Below are 15,834 nucleotides of genomic sequence, written 5' to 3' on the forward strand. Positions count from 1 at the left end.
TCTCTGAAATCTGTGTTGCTGTTTTTGTATGTTTACTATTCAGAGCTTATCTTACCTTGTTTTTGAATCCTCCTGCTCGTGTTTCTCTCCTTTTCCTCACATACATTGCAAGGCTGCTCTTTGACAGGTACAGTCTATGTTGCATTTGAACTGCAGCCTGTAGAGCTCACAACGTCCTTCATATAACCAACCTATGTGCGATTTAAAGGTGTGTGTGCTTTATATAGCAATAAAATCTGTCACACTGGGAGCCCAGAGCTCACTGTATATGCTAGAGCCTGATGTCCCATATTTTTATTTTCATGGATATGCTCATTCATATCTGGAGAGATACTTTTGGCTGCTGCCAGAGAATTGTTTGGACCAAATGAAAATAACAGGTGGATACCTAAAAGCTTCAAGGAACTTTTGCATGTGGCAACCGTGGCTTCTAAAAGTAGGAGTCCTTTATTTGATGGAGCTACATCAGAGTCTGAGGACTACCGTATTTTCACGACCATAAGGCGCACCGTACTAAAAGGCGCAGTCTCAGTTATGTGTGCCATTTCTGTATTTAACACACACATAAGGCGCACCGGACTATAGGGCGCGTTTTTTATATACAGGTACATGTCCTCTACTACCTTTAAATACCTCTACTGCGTATTTAAAAATACAGCGGGGGCAAAACTGAGTATGACTGTGCTTTTTCATGTATTTATTACAAAGTATTAATCAAACCTGGGAGCTGGCCGTGAGACAGACACATCGCAGATGACACCGCGCTGTGATCACTCCTAAATTAACTTAAAATCCCGAAACCTGCCGACGGAATATGTTCGCTTTTATTATCGGTATCCTGGTGCCTGTAGTTTAAATTATTTAGATGAAAAACACCTGCCAGCCACCGCGTGAACCCGGAGGCTGCCCAGCCTAGAGGCTGCTGATGAAGGGATTTCTACTGTCGGTGCACCGCTGGTATGTGGGGGTCTGAGCGCCTCCGACAGAAATAGATAATCTGGATGAACTGACTGCAATTATTAAGTTTTCAGGTGGACTTTCTCACTTAAAAACATATTAAAACTACTTTATTCCCACTGATCACAGCAAATATAGCTGCAAGATTTAGATTATTTAGATGAAAAACACCTGCCAGCCGCCGCAGTGAACCCTGCCCAGAAGCTGCTGTTGAATTAAGTTTTCAGGTAGAAAAATAGAGCGGGAGCAAAACTGAGTATGTTTGTGCTTTATTCATGTATTTACTACAAAGTATTAATCAAACCCATCAAAGTCATCATCCTCTGTTTCTGAATTAAACAGCTGCGCTAAATCAGACATGCCAATTTCCCCTTCTTCGCTGTCAGAGTCACTTTCCGTGCAGCGCGGCTCCTCAGAAATAATGCCGGCTTTTGCGAAAGCTTGAAGAACAGAGCCAGCAGACACGTTAGTCCAAGCATCTACAATCCATCCGCAAACGGTGGCGTAACTTGCCCGGCGCTGCCTTCCACTTATCCTGAAACTGTGGTCTCCGTCTGTCATCCATCGCTCCCACGCCGCTCGCAGCCTTACTTTGAACGGCCGCTTCACACCGATGTCGAGCGGTTGAAGTTCCTTTGTCAGACCCCCGGGATAACGGCGAGCACAGCGTTCATTTGATTCACCTTTTTTTTCACATCGGCTGTGAGATGGGCACGCAGCGATGGTGATGAGTGGAAAAAAAACACCTGGTCTCCTTACATTCAGCCACTCTTTCATCATCTCCTCAATGAGGTGGTCTCAAAAGTCGCAGTTACAACACACATAGGGCGCACCGCACCAAAGGGCGCACCGCACATTTTGAGGGGAATAAAAGACGTTTAAGTGCGCCTTATAGTCGTGAAAATACGGTACTCTTCATCAACGAGCTATAGGTTCTTTACCTTGCTCATATATGTAGCACATTTCCTAGATCGCCCCTATTATGGTAGAGTAATGAGGAAATCTCACACCTAAGGTTTTTGTGTACTCAAATCAGTTGGTAAAATATATGCTCAATGATACTTTAAAGCTCAATGCATTTTGTTTATACAAACCAGAGGACTAACTAACAAAAAATCCAATTTCTGGCTGATTTTTTAATGTTCCAGCGCAATCTTAGTACTGTGTGAAGAGGGGCCAAATTTGTTTGAAAATGACTATTGGCATTATCGGTGCATATATAAATAGGGGTTCAATCTGGTGTGAATATCTTATTTGGAATATCATTACAGTGTTTTTTGCTGTCCAAGTACGGGGCCCTGTTGGAGTCAGGTTCCTGAATGTTTAGAGGCCTCAAAGTCCGAAAAAGTCTGTTTTTTTAATGGTTTCAATTAAACCATTAAAAAAACCTATAAAGAAAAACTTCACAAATAAAATTTTATGTGGATTACACAGTGACCACCGTTTAATCAGTTTAGCATTTTTTTCTCCCCTGTAGGTCGACAGCCTTCGCCATTCACGGTCTCGGCTCAACATCTACAAGGCTCTGGCATCACCCTCTCTCATTGCGTTGTCCAGTGAAGATCCAATCCTCACTGCCTTTAGACTGGGCTGGGAACTAAAAGAATTGAGCAAGGTAAGGATGAAGTTCATAATGGATTGAAAAATTTTATTGCATCTACCTACTGTTTCGTAATATCCATCCATCCATATGCATTTTCAGTAACCAAGAGGGGTTAAAACTAGGGCTGGGCAAATACTGTCATGTGCAATATAATCGCAATTTTTACATTTTTTAAAATTTTCAAATTTTCAAAACAGCATAGGCACTCACCTTTGGTCACATTACATTTAACAAGATGAAGTGACTAATTTATTTTCTTACATCAGTCCTTCAGCTGGCGGTAAAATGCCTAAATTAGGTTTGCTTACTTGAAAATTTAAGGAGAAAATTCCAGCTAGCATGCAGATCTATGCATGCAAGTAGAAATAATCTCTTTTTCAAACAAACGTTACAATGAAGTCAAGCAACAATAAACTCAAGGTAAGCCAGCTTCCAAAGAAATTAAAAGGACTGAAAACCCAGAGTTAAAAAAATTACATGTTTGTGATTTGTGCAAAGGTAACTCAAAATAAATTGCCATTTCAATAACAGCTGGAAATAATTGCAATAAGATTTTTGGCAAAATCGTTTAGCCCTCAATGGAACTGTATTTGGGTCTAGAAAATCACAGCATTGTGATATCCAAACATTTAGGAAAACTGAACTTGAAATAGGCCATGCAGCCCACCAAGAGTTGATTTATTTGGCTTTAGTTTCTTGACATTTTCCAAAATCATCTGTGTCCTACATTTACCGATCCTTAATATTCAACTGTTATAAAATAATGTGAACTAATGTTTTTAGGGACTAATTAGATAATGTAGTTATGTCACTGGACAAAAAGCACCAGTGTTAATAGATATAGCATGATAGGACAGTGTTTTCTTTCAGTGCATATTATCAACACTACAAGCTCCAAAGTCTTTCGGTCCAGTCAGGTTTTTTACATGAGCACAACTAAACTCGCAGATGGCAATCCGTTTCAAAACAAAATTGATATATGTCAATCAGATTGCGGTTGTTTTAATATATGTCTCATATTTCAGGTAGAGAATGAGTTTCGTCAGGAATATGAGGAGCTGTCTCAGCAATGTAAGCGTTTTGCCAAGGACCTTCTGGATCAGGCCAGAAGTTCAAGAGAACTGGAAACCATCCTGAATCACAGAGATAACGACCAGAGCGAGGAGCTGGACCCCAGGCAGTGCCACGACTTGGCCAAGCTGAAACTTGCCATCAAATATCACCAAAAGGAGGTAGGGACTCATCAGCAAGGCTGTGTTTGAAGAGCAGTGGAGCACTGCTGGAACACTATTGTTTAGCTGAAATAGAGCTGTGTTGCTATGTCTAGTGCCTCGGCAAGTTGCTTTTTTGATACTAATGTTAGTCTTTTGTTGTAGGCAGAGTTAGGGGTAATGGTTTTGTGTAATTGGCCTGCTTGTAGATTCAAAGCTTAGCATTGGTGACACTGATGGCTATGGATGTTTTTTTTTGGCCTGTTATGGAATTTTCTTTTGAATAGGTTCAATACATGACAATGTTACATTTATCATTTGATTTACTTCCACAGAACAGCAACATGTTATTTAAATGTCAATTCAGTGACTATATTGTTATATTAAACTAATGGCTATGAAGTGAGCAGTTAACCAGTAACAGCTAAGCCCTTCTTGATTTATTCTCTAGGAAAAAATAAAGAAACCATGAGAGATGAGATGAGTAGGCTGTCTATATTACATGATTTAGGCATAACGTTTTAGTCGTAATCTTGTAAAAAGACATTAAATTATAGAAAAAAAGATATAAAGCAATTCAACTTCTAAAAATGTAGTGCAAAGTACAATTTTAAAATATTTATTAGTCTTGTGGGACAATGGTTTAATAAAATTAGACTACTTTGACACTGTTATGCTAATCCACTAACAGCCAGTAGTGGAAAATTAAAGCAGAACTTAGTATCGGTAACATTTTTACCTTAATACATCCTCCAATAAGTTCCTATGATGGTAAACCAACTGTTGATGAGACGATTGAGAATTATCTTATCTCCCCTGACTGGCTCCAGTCAGGAAACCAGATTATTCACTTTCTATGCCCTGGTATCCTGATAGCAGCCTTACAGCTTGGTTTTCATTCTCGCGGTTTCACAAATAGCTTTAAGGCAGCTCAATATAGTAACCACAAGCCTTACTGCCCAACTCCCAGGTGATAACAGAAGAGTTTTCTTTTTTTTTTTCCATAGGTTTATGACATTTTAAAGCCATCAAACACGGTAAAGAACCCTTCAGTCAGAAGAGGAATAAAGGGAAAATATGAATCAGATTAGGACAGGATTCTAACAAGGGAGAATTCATCAGGCATTTACTCCTTAAACACAAACAAGGATGGAAACTGATGTGGACCTGGCAATTATTTAGTGCTGCTTTAATTGTGGTTCATCAAATTAGTGTTTTTGCACTAACATTGGAACCGTTCACAGCCCTTTTTAAATTGGTTATATTATCTGTTTGTAACTTTTAGTAACCTATTTGTTCCTGTCGTTAGCATTTCTCAAAGAGTCTGTTAAGGGTTCGTTGCTACATGTAGGTACACATAAAAAAGGCATCACTGTGAAATGCAACAGAAGCTTGCTGAATGCACACTATGTTTACATGTAACATAACTTCAATGTGTGCATTGTTTCATGCAACACTATTTGCTGACTAGCACAAGATTAAATTGATGTTTCAGAGTTTCCAGTTGTTCTTCAAAATATGTAAAAAAGATAAATGGTGTATTGAGAGGTCTGCAGCACTGATGGAGGGTTTTGATGTTTTAATTCCTTAATTGTCCCTTTATGTTAAAAATAGGAATGTAAGAAGCGGTGATTCCAGCCTATTAGGACCTTTCACTGTCTTTAAAGCTAAGATTCACAGTTCTTTTCTTTTTCTTTCTTTTTTTTTTCATTGGAGATTTTTAGGAGCCACTGCTCCCTCATTGTTTTGTTCAGCATAATAAAAATGTGGAAGGAAGGAAGGAAGGAAGGAAGGAAGGAAGGAAGGAAGGAAGGAAGGAAGGAAGGAAGGAAGGAAGGAAGGAAGGAAGGAAGGAAGGAAGGAAGGAAGGAAGGAAGGAAGGAAGGAAGGAAGGAAGGAAGGAAGGAAGAGGGGAATGACAATGAAGCTTAAGAAGAGGGAACAATGTTACTGAGTGAAATAATGAGCTGGAACAAGTGTGAGCGGATACAAAGCCAACAAACATGGAGGCAGATTTAATGGGACAGAAAGAGAGTAAAATGGGGAAGTAGATGGATTAGGTTAACACATGAGTAAGGATGAGATGGCGATATGATGGGATGGAGTTAGTGAAAAAAACAGAGCTAAAAACAAAACCCAAGGCGATCTCTGTTTCTGCACTTCCATCTTCATGTTGGTTTCCTGCTGCTTCCAGCTCTCTGCAGCAGAAGGATCCTGCCATACAGATGAAAGCCAAAGTGAAAGGACAGGATGAGGGGAGGAGAAGAGAAATGACATGATAGGATGATAGTCGAATGGACTTGGAGAGAAAGCATCAAATGTAGGGCTTTCTTTCTCAGGAGCACTGAAGGTGATAGAGCTCTGTCGAGGAAAACCGGAAACTGAACATAGATATTTTAAAGAATATGTTTATTGAATAAAGATGTAGGTTACCAATAAAGATTTTGGGCTTTGGGTTGTCATCCTGTTTAAACAACCACTTTAATTTTTTTATTCTGCTGATAGAGATAAAATAAATAGATTTGGATGTAGCTCTCACTATACTTTTCCATTCAGGTTGTGCAAAACTGCAGTACAAATGGCTGTAATACAGCCCTTAGCATGACACTATTACCACTATGCTAGGCAATTATCATTTTTAGGTTTGACAGGTGCTCTAAACATATCTCTTGTCATTTTTAGACAGCTCTATACTTGTGTTGTCTGACCATGAAAGTCCTCTCTAGAAGAATCTGTCTTGTCTGTGCAGGCATGAGCAAATTTCAGTCCAGAATGAAGATAGTGTCATGGTTTTGGTTCTGTTCAAGTTTTATTTTGAGTTTTCCTTGGTCTTATTTCGATTCTTGTGTTCTAGGTATTTTTGATTGTATTTGAATTCTTAGATATTTCCTGTTTGCCCTCATGTGTCAGTCTCCTTTTCCCTAACTCCCTTCATGCCTCCGTTCACACCTGCTCCCGATCTGCTAATTAGCCTGATCTTTGTTTCTCTCTCCCATATAATCTCCTCCTGTTCAGTCACTCTTTGCTGGTTTGCCGTCATTACTTTGTCCCTTTCTGTTTTGAGTATTCTTGGCTTTGAGCATTTTTGGATTCTTGCTTCTGTTAAACTTTTGTAATTAAAACATTCAAGTAACCACCCCAAGCTTTTGTCTGCATTTGGGGCCTGTCAAAGCTCCACCTCCATTGTGTCAGAATAGAATTAAACCGAATGGGGTTAATGGTCTTGCTCAGGGAGCCAGAGTGGAGGTCCGTGGGCTTGAACTCAGAACCTTTTGGCATCCAAGCGCAATGCCCTAACCACTAGGCCGCCACTCCCCTGAGTAGTCGTATTGGGATCAGTGGCTTCTTTCATTAGTCAGCATTAGGGCTGAACTATCTTGCCAAGAATGCATGGATCTGTGTGCTAGCTGCAACTCTTTCTACTCTTTTGTTTGACAACAAGCGATGAACTGCCCATCCCTAGTCAGCACCCTCTTAGAACATCCATCCATCCATCCATCTTCCTCCGCTTATCCGGGGTCGGGTCGCGGGGGCAGCAGCTTAAGAAGGGAGGCCCAGACTTCCCTCTCCCCAGCCACTTCTTCCAGCTCTTCAGGAGGAACCCCAAGGCGTTCCCAGGCCAGCCGAGAAACATAGTCTCTCCAGCGTGTCCTGGGTCTTCCCCGGGGCCTCCCCCCGGTGGGACGTGCCCGGAACACCTCACCAGGGAGGCGTCCAGGAGGCATCCTAAACAGATGCCCAAGCCACCTCAACTGGCTCCTCTCGACGTGGAGGAGCAGCGGCTCTACTCCGAGTCCCTCCCGGATGACCGAGCTTCTCACCCTATCTCTAAGGGAGAGCCCAGCCACCCTACGGAGGAAACCCATTTCGGCCGCTTGTATCCGCGATCTCGTTCTTTCGGTCATGACCCAGAGTTCATGACCATAGATGAGGGTAGGAACGTAGATCGACCGGTAAATCGAGAGCTTCGCTTTTTGACTCAGCTCTCTCTTCACCACGACGGACCGGTACAGTGCCCGCTTCACGGCAGACGCTGCACCAATCCGCCTGTCGATCTCCCGCTCCCTTCTTCCCTCATTCGTGAACAAGATCCCAAGATACTTAAACTCCTCCACTTGGGGCAGGACACCCCCCCTGACCCGGAGAAGGCACTCTACCCTTTTCCGGCTCAAGACCATGGCCTCGGATTTGGAGGCACTGATCCCCATCCCGGCCGCTTCACACTCGGCTGCGAACCGATCCAGCGAGAGCTGCAGATCACGACTTGATGAAGCCAACAGGACCACATCATCTGCAAAAAGCAGAGACGCAATCCTAAGGCCACCAAAACGGATCCCCTCAACACCTTGGCTGCGCCTAGAAATTCTGTCCATGAAGGTAATGAACAGAATCGGTGACAAAGGGCAGCCCTGGCGGAGTCCAACTCTCACTGGAAACGAGCCCGACTTACTGCCGGCAATGCGGACCAGACTCTGACACCGGTCATACAGGGACCTGACAGCCCGTATCAAAGGGCCCGGCACCCCGTTCTCCCGGAGAACCCCCCACAGGGCCCCCCGAGGGACACGGTCGAACGCCTTCTCCAAGTCCACAAAGCACATGTAGACTGGTTGGGCGAACTCCCATGCACCCTCCAGGACCCTGCTGAGGTTGTAGAGCTGGTCCAGCGTTCCACGACCAGGACGGAAACCACACTGCTCTTCCTGAATCCGAGGTTCGACTATCCGACGGACCCTCCTCTCCAGCACCCCCGAATAGACCTTGCCGGGGAGGCTTAAGAGTGTGACTCCCCTGTAATTGGAGCACACCCTCCGGTCCCCTTTTTTGAATAGGGGGACCACCACCCCAGTCTGCCAATCCAGGGGGACTGCCCCCGATGTCCATGCAATGTTGAAGAGTCGTGTCAGCCAACACAACCCCACAACATCCAGGACCTTGAGGAACTCCGGGCGGATCTCATCCACCCCCGGGGCCCTGCCACCGAGGAGCTTTTTAACCACCTCGGCGACCTCGCCCACAGAGATTGGAGAGCCCAGCCCAGAGTCCCCAGGCCCAGCTTCCTCAATGGAAGACATGTTGGTGGGATTGAGGAGGTCTTCGAAGTATTCCGCCCACCGACCCACAACGTCCCGAGTCGAGGTCAGCAGCACACCATCCCCACTATAAACAGTGTTGGTGCTGCACCGCTTCCCCCTCCTGAGACGCCGGATGGCAGACCAGAATCGCTTCGGAGCCGTGCGGAAGTCTTTCTCCATGGCCTCTCCAAACTCCTCCCACACCCGAGTTTTTGCCTCAGCAACCATCCGAGCCGCATGCCGCTTCGCCCGCCGGTACCCATCAGCTGATTCCGGAGTCCCACAGGCCAAAAAGGCCCGATAGGCCTCCTTCTTCAACCTGACAGCATCCCTCACCGGAGGTGTCCACCAACGGGTTCGAGGGTTGCCGCCACGACAGGCACCGACAACCTTGCGGCCGCAGCTCAGATAAGCCGCCTCGACAATGGAGGAACGGAACATGGTCCACTCGGACTCAATGTCCCCCACCTCCCCCGGGATGTGTTTGAAGTTCTGCCGGAGATGGGAGTTAAAGCTCCGCCTAACAGGGGACTCCGCCAGACGTTCCCAGCAGACCCTCACAACACGTTTGGGCCTGCCAGGTCTGACCGGCATCCTCCCCCACCACCGGAGCCAACTCACCACCAGGTAGTGGTCAGTGGAAAGCTCAGCACCTCTCTTCACCCGAGTGTCCAAGACATACGGCCGCAAGTCCGATGAAACGATGACAAAGTCGATCATCGAACTGCGGCCTAGGGTGTCCTGGTGCCATATGCACATATGGACACCCTTATGCTTGAACATGGTGTTCGTTATGGACAATCCATGACGAGCACAGAAGTCCAACAACAGAACACCACTCGAGTTCAGATCAGGGCGGCCATTCCTCCCAACCGCGCCCCTCCAGGTCTCACTGTCATTGCCCACGTGAGCGTTGAAGTCTCCCAGCAGAACAAGGGAGTCCCCAGGAGGGGCACCCTCCAGTACCCCCTCTAGGGACTCCAAGAAGGGTGGGTAATCTGAACTGTTGTTCGGCCCGTAAGCACAGACAACAGTCAGAACCCGTCCCCCCACCCGTAGGCGGAGGGAGGCTACCCTCTCGTTCACCGGGGTAAACCCCAACGTACAGGCGCCGAGATGGGGGGCAACAAGTATGCCCACTCCTGCCCGGCGCCTCTCACCGTGGGCAACTCCAGAGTGGAAGTATGTCCAGCCCCTCTCAAGGAGACTGGTTCCAGAACCAGAACCATGCGTTGAGGTGAGACCGACTATTTCTAGCCGGAACCTCTCAGCCTCACACACTAGCTCCGGCTCCTTCCCCACCAGCGAGGTGACATTCCACGTCCCAAGAGCCAGCTTCTGCAGCCGAGGATCGGACCGCCAGGGTCCCCTCCCCCGGCCGCCACCCAACACACATTGCACCCGACCCCTATGGCCCCTCTCACGGGTGGTGGGCCCATGTAAGGGGGGACCCATGTTTCCTCTTCGGGCTGAGCCCGGCCGGGCCCCATGGGTAAAAGCCCGGCCACCAGGCGCTCGCCATCGTGCCCCCCCTCCAGGCCTGGCTCCAGAGTGGGGCCCCGGTGACCCGCGTCCGGGCGAGGGAACGCTGGATCCAATTATTGTACTCATCATAAGGGTCTTTGGGCTGCGCTTTGTTTGGTTCCTCACCTAGGACCTGTCTGCCTTGGGTGACCCTACCAGGGGCATAAAGCCCCAGACAGCATAGCTCCCAGGATCATTGGGACACTCAAACCTCTCCACCACGATAAGGTGGCAGCCCAAGGAGAGGATCAAGTGTGATTTAAGCCATCTGTATTTGGTGGATGTTATTAGTCCAACTAGTGTTCTATGTTTTTAAAGTAAAGCTTATTTAATATACCCTGAATAATGTGATGGATGAATGAGATGATCAAATTCAACCAACTAAATCTATAAAAATAAGAAATATAGTCATTGAAATCTATAAATTTACATTTAGAGGAAATAATAAAATCTGTCTCCTTTTTTTAGTTAACAAAATGTGGATTTTTAACTTGTATATGAACTAATAGAGTTTTCTCTTGAAACTCCATAGCAGATTAAATGCAATCTACAGTGAAAAGGTTTTACTGTCGGGTAACGTGCTAATTTAATCACAGCCTTGCTTCTGTGACGTACGGTTCACAGAAAGTCGAAGGGAGCCGATGAACAGTCAGCCTTCCTGCTGTTTGCCTCTTCTGCAGTGGGCTTCCATCTAACGCTCCTTGCTGCGAGGTATAATTAGCAGTAGATCTGGCTGAGTGGGTCTTTGTCCAAGAACCTCTCAGACACCTGAAAGTCTTATTTTTAAAAACATTTGGTTGTATCCTCAATTGAAAGCTGTAAATAAAACATATTCTGGGATAAAGGCTGTAAAGAGGAAAGGTGGAAGACACTGCTGTGAGAAGAGTTGAAGAGGCCGTGGGGGGAAAGAGTGCTGTCAGTGGTTAATAAAGGAAGGGGTGAGAGGATGGAGAGTGCAAACAGGAGCAGCTGATGAAACTAGCATGAAATGTTTGAGAGTGGAAGAGCTGATATATGGAAATTTGTTTGTAGAAAAATGCATTTTGCAGGAACACTGTATTTCATTCTTTAGTGTCAGACTCCACAAAAAAAGTGTGTAATGTTTTTACAAGGGGTCTGAATTCAAGTCCAGGTCACTTGAGGTACAGTATCAAGTTGGGAAGTGCTAGTTCATACAGTACCGAGAACCAGTACTCTAAAAAAAAAAAGGATTAACATCTGCTGTATGTTTGTACTCATTATGCAGCAGCTGAGTTTATTCTGCAGCCAGAAGCCTCCTTAACAAGCAATAATCTGTATGAATGATGTGAGGGAAAGAATTCAAAAATACTTTTTATCTTTTTTTTTAACAATTAAAGGAAATAGAGACATATGTGTACAAAAATTGTTGAAGTATAAGATGGAAGAAGAAACAGGAAGAAGAGGTGATGAACAGACTTTGACTCAATTTAATTTATCCCTTGGGTTTACTCCTTCAGGGAAATTCTGGTTCCAGTAGCTTATATTGAGTACAAAGGGGAGAGTTAAAGCAAGATGTCATTAAAGATAAAGATAAAAATACAACAGACAATATGAAAAGTGTGTATATAGTACAAAATAGCATTAAAAAGTTGTAATGTCCTGGAATATGTTTCCTTTAGATATAAAAATCTAGACTACACAGTAATTGACTTGGATTATTGCACCTGCACTGCAGAGATGTACTGACCATATAAATAAGTAAAAAAAATACACAGGTTACACAGTAGTTGGCATGTGTTATTGCACATTGAGAGAGAAAGTTAGAATCTGTGAAGTTACTGAAACAAAAGTCGCAGAGGAGCAGCTGTTAGGGGAAATGAGATGGGAGATCAAGCTTTTATACTGCATGATCAACTTTCGTATTCTCTGTTCTCTGTTGCTTTCTAATTTTATTATTTTTTTCTTTGTAGAAAAGGTTAAAATACGACAGTTCCTTAACAAAGTTAATATACATTTAGAGCCTCGACACCTCCCTCTGAACTGAAAAAAAAAAGTTTTTTTTTTCTTTTTTTTACAAATAGAGATGGGAAATTTAGGTCTGAACTATCCATTGGATATTTGTTTTATCTAAATCAGTGCATTGCTCATGATATATTTCCTTATTATTGACAAAGCACAATTTTGCTACTGATGGCTACAATTTTAGCTTTCCTTTGGTCCCAGCAGTTGGCCTACATGCTGAAATGTTATGTTTTGGTCTCATTTAACAGAAACAAACCTTTTTCTACATGTTTTTTGGTTCCCCTTCATTTATAACTGCAAACTGCACCAAGGACTTGAAATTGTTCCTTTTTTGAGCAAAGTTTTTACTGCCAAATATTTTTTCAGTCGTGACATCTTTTCTTCCATTTTTTAAGATAGTGGATTGAACAGTGCTCCATATTGCAAATTTTTTTATAATCTTATATAAAACTTAAAATTCAAGAGGTCAGAGTTTATATGTAAGATGGAACAATATCTAGTTAGTTGAATATTATTCTAGAGAAACAACCAAGTTTATGGCATAAGGATTTAGCTTTTTCTGTTTTGCAAACTATGGCTTTAATTTTGTGATAACAGTTGACATGCTTTGTAGATTTGTCCACACTTTATAGATCTTTAAGAGCTTCTTCCATTATTTTCCTTATGGCGACACATATTGTTTATGCGCTTAAATCATTTCAGGACAGACCTGCTCAATTCCCTTATCAATTTAACAGACTGGTTGCTATACAAAAAAGATCAGGCTTTATTTGAGCCATTTTCTTTTAGAAATTACTAGAGTTGCTTTTAAATGTAAGCTTGTTTTAGACTTAGACAAACCTTTTTGTCATGTTGTATGCTTAGTGTATACAAAAGGAAATATCCTTTACCAATATAAATTGCAGCAGTGATCAGAATGTAAACAATCTAAGAAAAATAAACAAATTTAAAAACTTTTGTGCAAAAGTGCATTAATATGTGCATGTTCAGTGTAGTGCAAAATAAATATGTTGCAAAAAGCTGTAGAAAATGAGTTGTGTCTTATGTAAAAGGATAATAAAAGTTCAGCAACCTTGGTAGTGCAAAATAATCCAGTTATTAATTAAAATTATCCAGTTTAGAGTTTAACAGTTCAACTGATTTATGGCAGCGGGGAAAAAGCTGTTGCAGAACCTGCTGGTCCTGCAACAGCTGCTGCAAAGCCTCTTCCCAGAGGGCAGCAGGGAGAACAGCCCATGGTGGGGGTGTGAGGGGTTTTATAGAAGTATTGCTAAAATATACAGCTAAAACACTTATGAAGACCTTCAAGGCAAGATTGTATCATTTGATGTAAAGAGATTTTTAGGTCTTACAATATTGGGCAGGATATATATAACATTTACAGAAAAAAAGAAGCATGTTAGAGAATCATGCCACCAGTTCAGAGCTTGCTCTGGCACGAGAGTGTTTTAAGTCCATCTTTACGTACAGCTAGTATTGGGTTATTGAAAAAATAACCCAATACTGTCTAAGAAAAATATCAAGGAGTAACTGAAATTTAAAAACAGGGACAGCTCAAGAATGGTGTTCTGTAGTATTATTGATAGTGTTATAATATTTTGTATCATTATACATTTTAACAGTTTTTAACATAGTTATGATATATAAGTAAAACATTTTTTTTTGTCTAACAATTATTTTTCAGAATGTTTGGAATTTATAACAAAATGCTCTCCTCCATTGTTTATCAGAAATCTGTATTGAGTCTATTTTTGATGGCTGATGGAGAAAAAAAATTATTACATTTCTAAATACCAGATCATTGTTTATGACCTTTCTTTAAACAGGTAAAGCATCTTTTAGATCCAAATCTCTTTTCCAACAGTTGGACTGGCTATCAGCATCCAGTGTGGATCGCTGCACATCACAGTTTGGTACAGATGATGCAGTGGACATGGAACAGTATGAATTAGGGGTAAAAGCAAACAGCGAACTGTCCTCAAACTATCAATTTATGGGCTGAATGGTATCTAAGGATTTAAATTTAACATAAAATTCAACAGTCTGGTGAATGTCACTCTCTTTTCCAGAAGGATGGAACATGTAGTGAAAGGGATAACAAAAATGGATCTAAATCAGAACACCAAATATTATCCAGATCTAACTCTCCATGAATATCATGATCATTTCCCAGATGGCAGGAGGATCAACAGGAACCACACATTTTTACAGACTCAAAACTCTAATCAAACCAGAGCACAACACCAGCTTGGCTTAGAAGCGGATATCTAGCATCCACAAGGCAGAAGGACGGGTCAGCATAGTTAATATTCTATTTCATTTCATTTGATAATATAGGGAAATTCTTAGAAATCTTTAAATTATTTACTGGTAAAATGTGGATAGAAAATCTAAAAAAAACTTGTGAAAAAGTGTAATGGGTGTGAGAATATCTGGCCATGGTAAAAAGTATAGGAATAAGTAGTCCAGACTGTGCAAGAGCTACACGTGTCCCTTGGCTGCAAAGTTACATGGATGAAGTACTTGCAGCTGAATATCTTCCATCCAGTTAATTTATCTCCGCACCTGATAAAAACAGCTATTAGGAACAAAAGATTAATATAATAAGCTATTCTTACGCATTTATAAGTGAAACCAGTAAAAGCAGCAACGGTTGTGCATATTTCAGTTTCACACCATCAGCACAAAGAGTCACTACATCTATATGAAAGCCTGTCATTGTTAATATGACATTGCTGCAGCACTTAATATACAACACGTTGACCTCTGCCATACAGACTGCACACCAACAATTTAAGCACACACACACGGACGTAGCATCATCACCCTGAGCTAAAAGCGGAGTATAAACAGGGACAGTTATATAGAAGAGCAAAATGAAAGAGTCCATGCACTGCAAAAGAGAAGCAGTGAGGGGTATAAATGGGGATGAAAGAGAGTATTTATGTAAAGGTGAAATGAGTAGAAGGACTGAAAGTTGAAACATGAAGAATGGGATAGTGGCGAGGTTGAATAAGGCTGTTCCATGTGAAAGGCTTATGTAAGTGTACCGACGGTGTTTGTCAACCATCTCTTGAGACTGCTGCAACTCATCCACATGCATACAAACACAAATTAGGGAGACAAAGGACACAGACTCACAACTAACGTCTGCCCAGTCACACACAGCCAATACACAAGGGCTTCTGGAGAGGCTGGTGTGGCATATGGTCAGCACGAATTCTAATGTGGAGCCATCAATCATGTTGGAACAGCTTTGCATTAAACTTCTACTTAAGTTCTCATGCTGAATTACTTTAAGATGAAGTTTTATGGAAGTGCAGGCGAAGCTGCATGAAAGCAGCAGATCAGCTCTGTTTCCTGAGGTCAATCGTAGAATTAAATTATCTCTGTTTGAATGATACTAGTTTATTGGTTGAATGCTGAGTACTCTTAGAGTTTTTTAAGTCAAGGCAAGTTATTTATATAACATAATTCAGTA

At 42.6% G+C, this 15,834-nt stretch overlaps 1 protein-coding gene across 1 annotated transcript in view; it reads left to right on the forward strand.

The window, feature by feature from the left end:
* Positions 1–15,834, forward strand: part of trpc5a (transient receptor potential cation channel, subfamily C, member 5a) — a 175,455-nt gene that overhangs the window by 87,981 nt on the left and 71,640 nt on the right. Inside the window, exons 7-8 of the mRNA XM_038299019.1 lie at positions 2,435–2,572; positions 3,586–3,792. Coding sequence (XP_038154947.1) covers positions 2,435–2,572; positions 3,586–3,792 — 345 coding nt within the window. The remainder of the gene's footprint in view (positions 1–2,434; positions 2,573–3,585; positions 3,793–15,834) is intronic.

The sequence above is a fragment of the Cyprinodon tularosa genome, unplaced genomic scaffold (assembly GCF_016077235.1).
Source record: "Cyprinodon tularosa strain WSP-4 unplaced genomic scaffold, ASM1607723v1 ctg419, whole genome shotgun sequence".
NCBI lineage: Eukaryota > Metazoa > Chordata > Actinopteri > Cyprinodontiformes > Cyprinodontidae > Cyprinodon > Cyprinodon tularosa.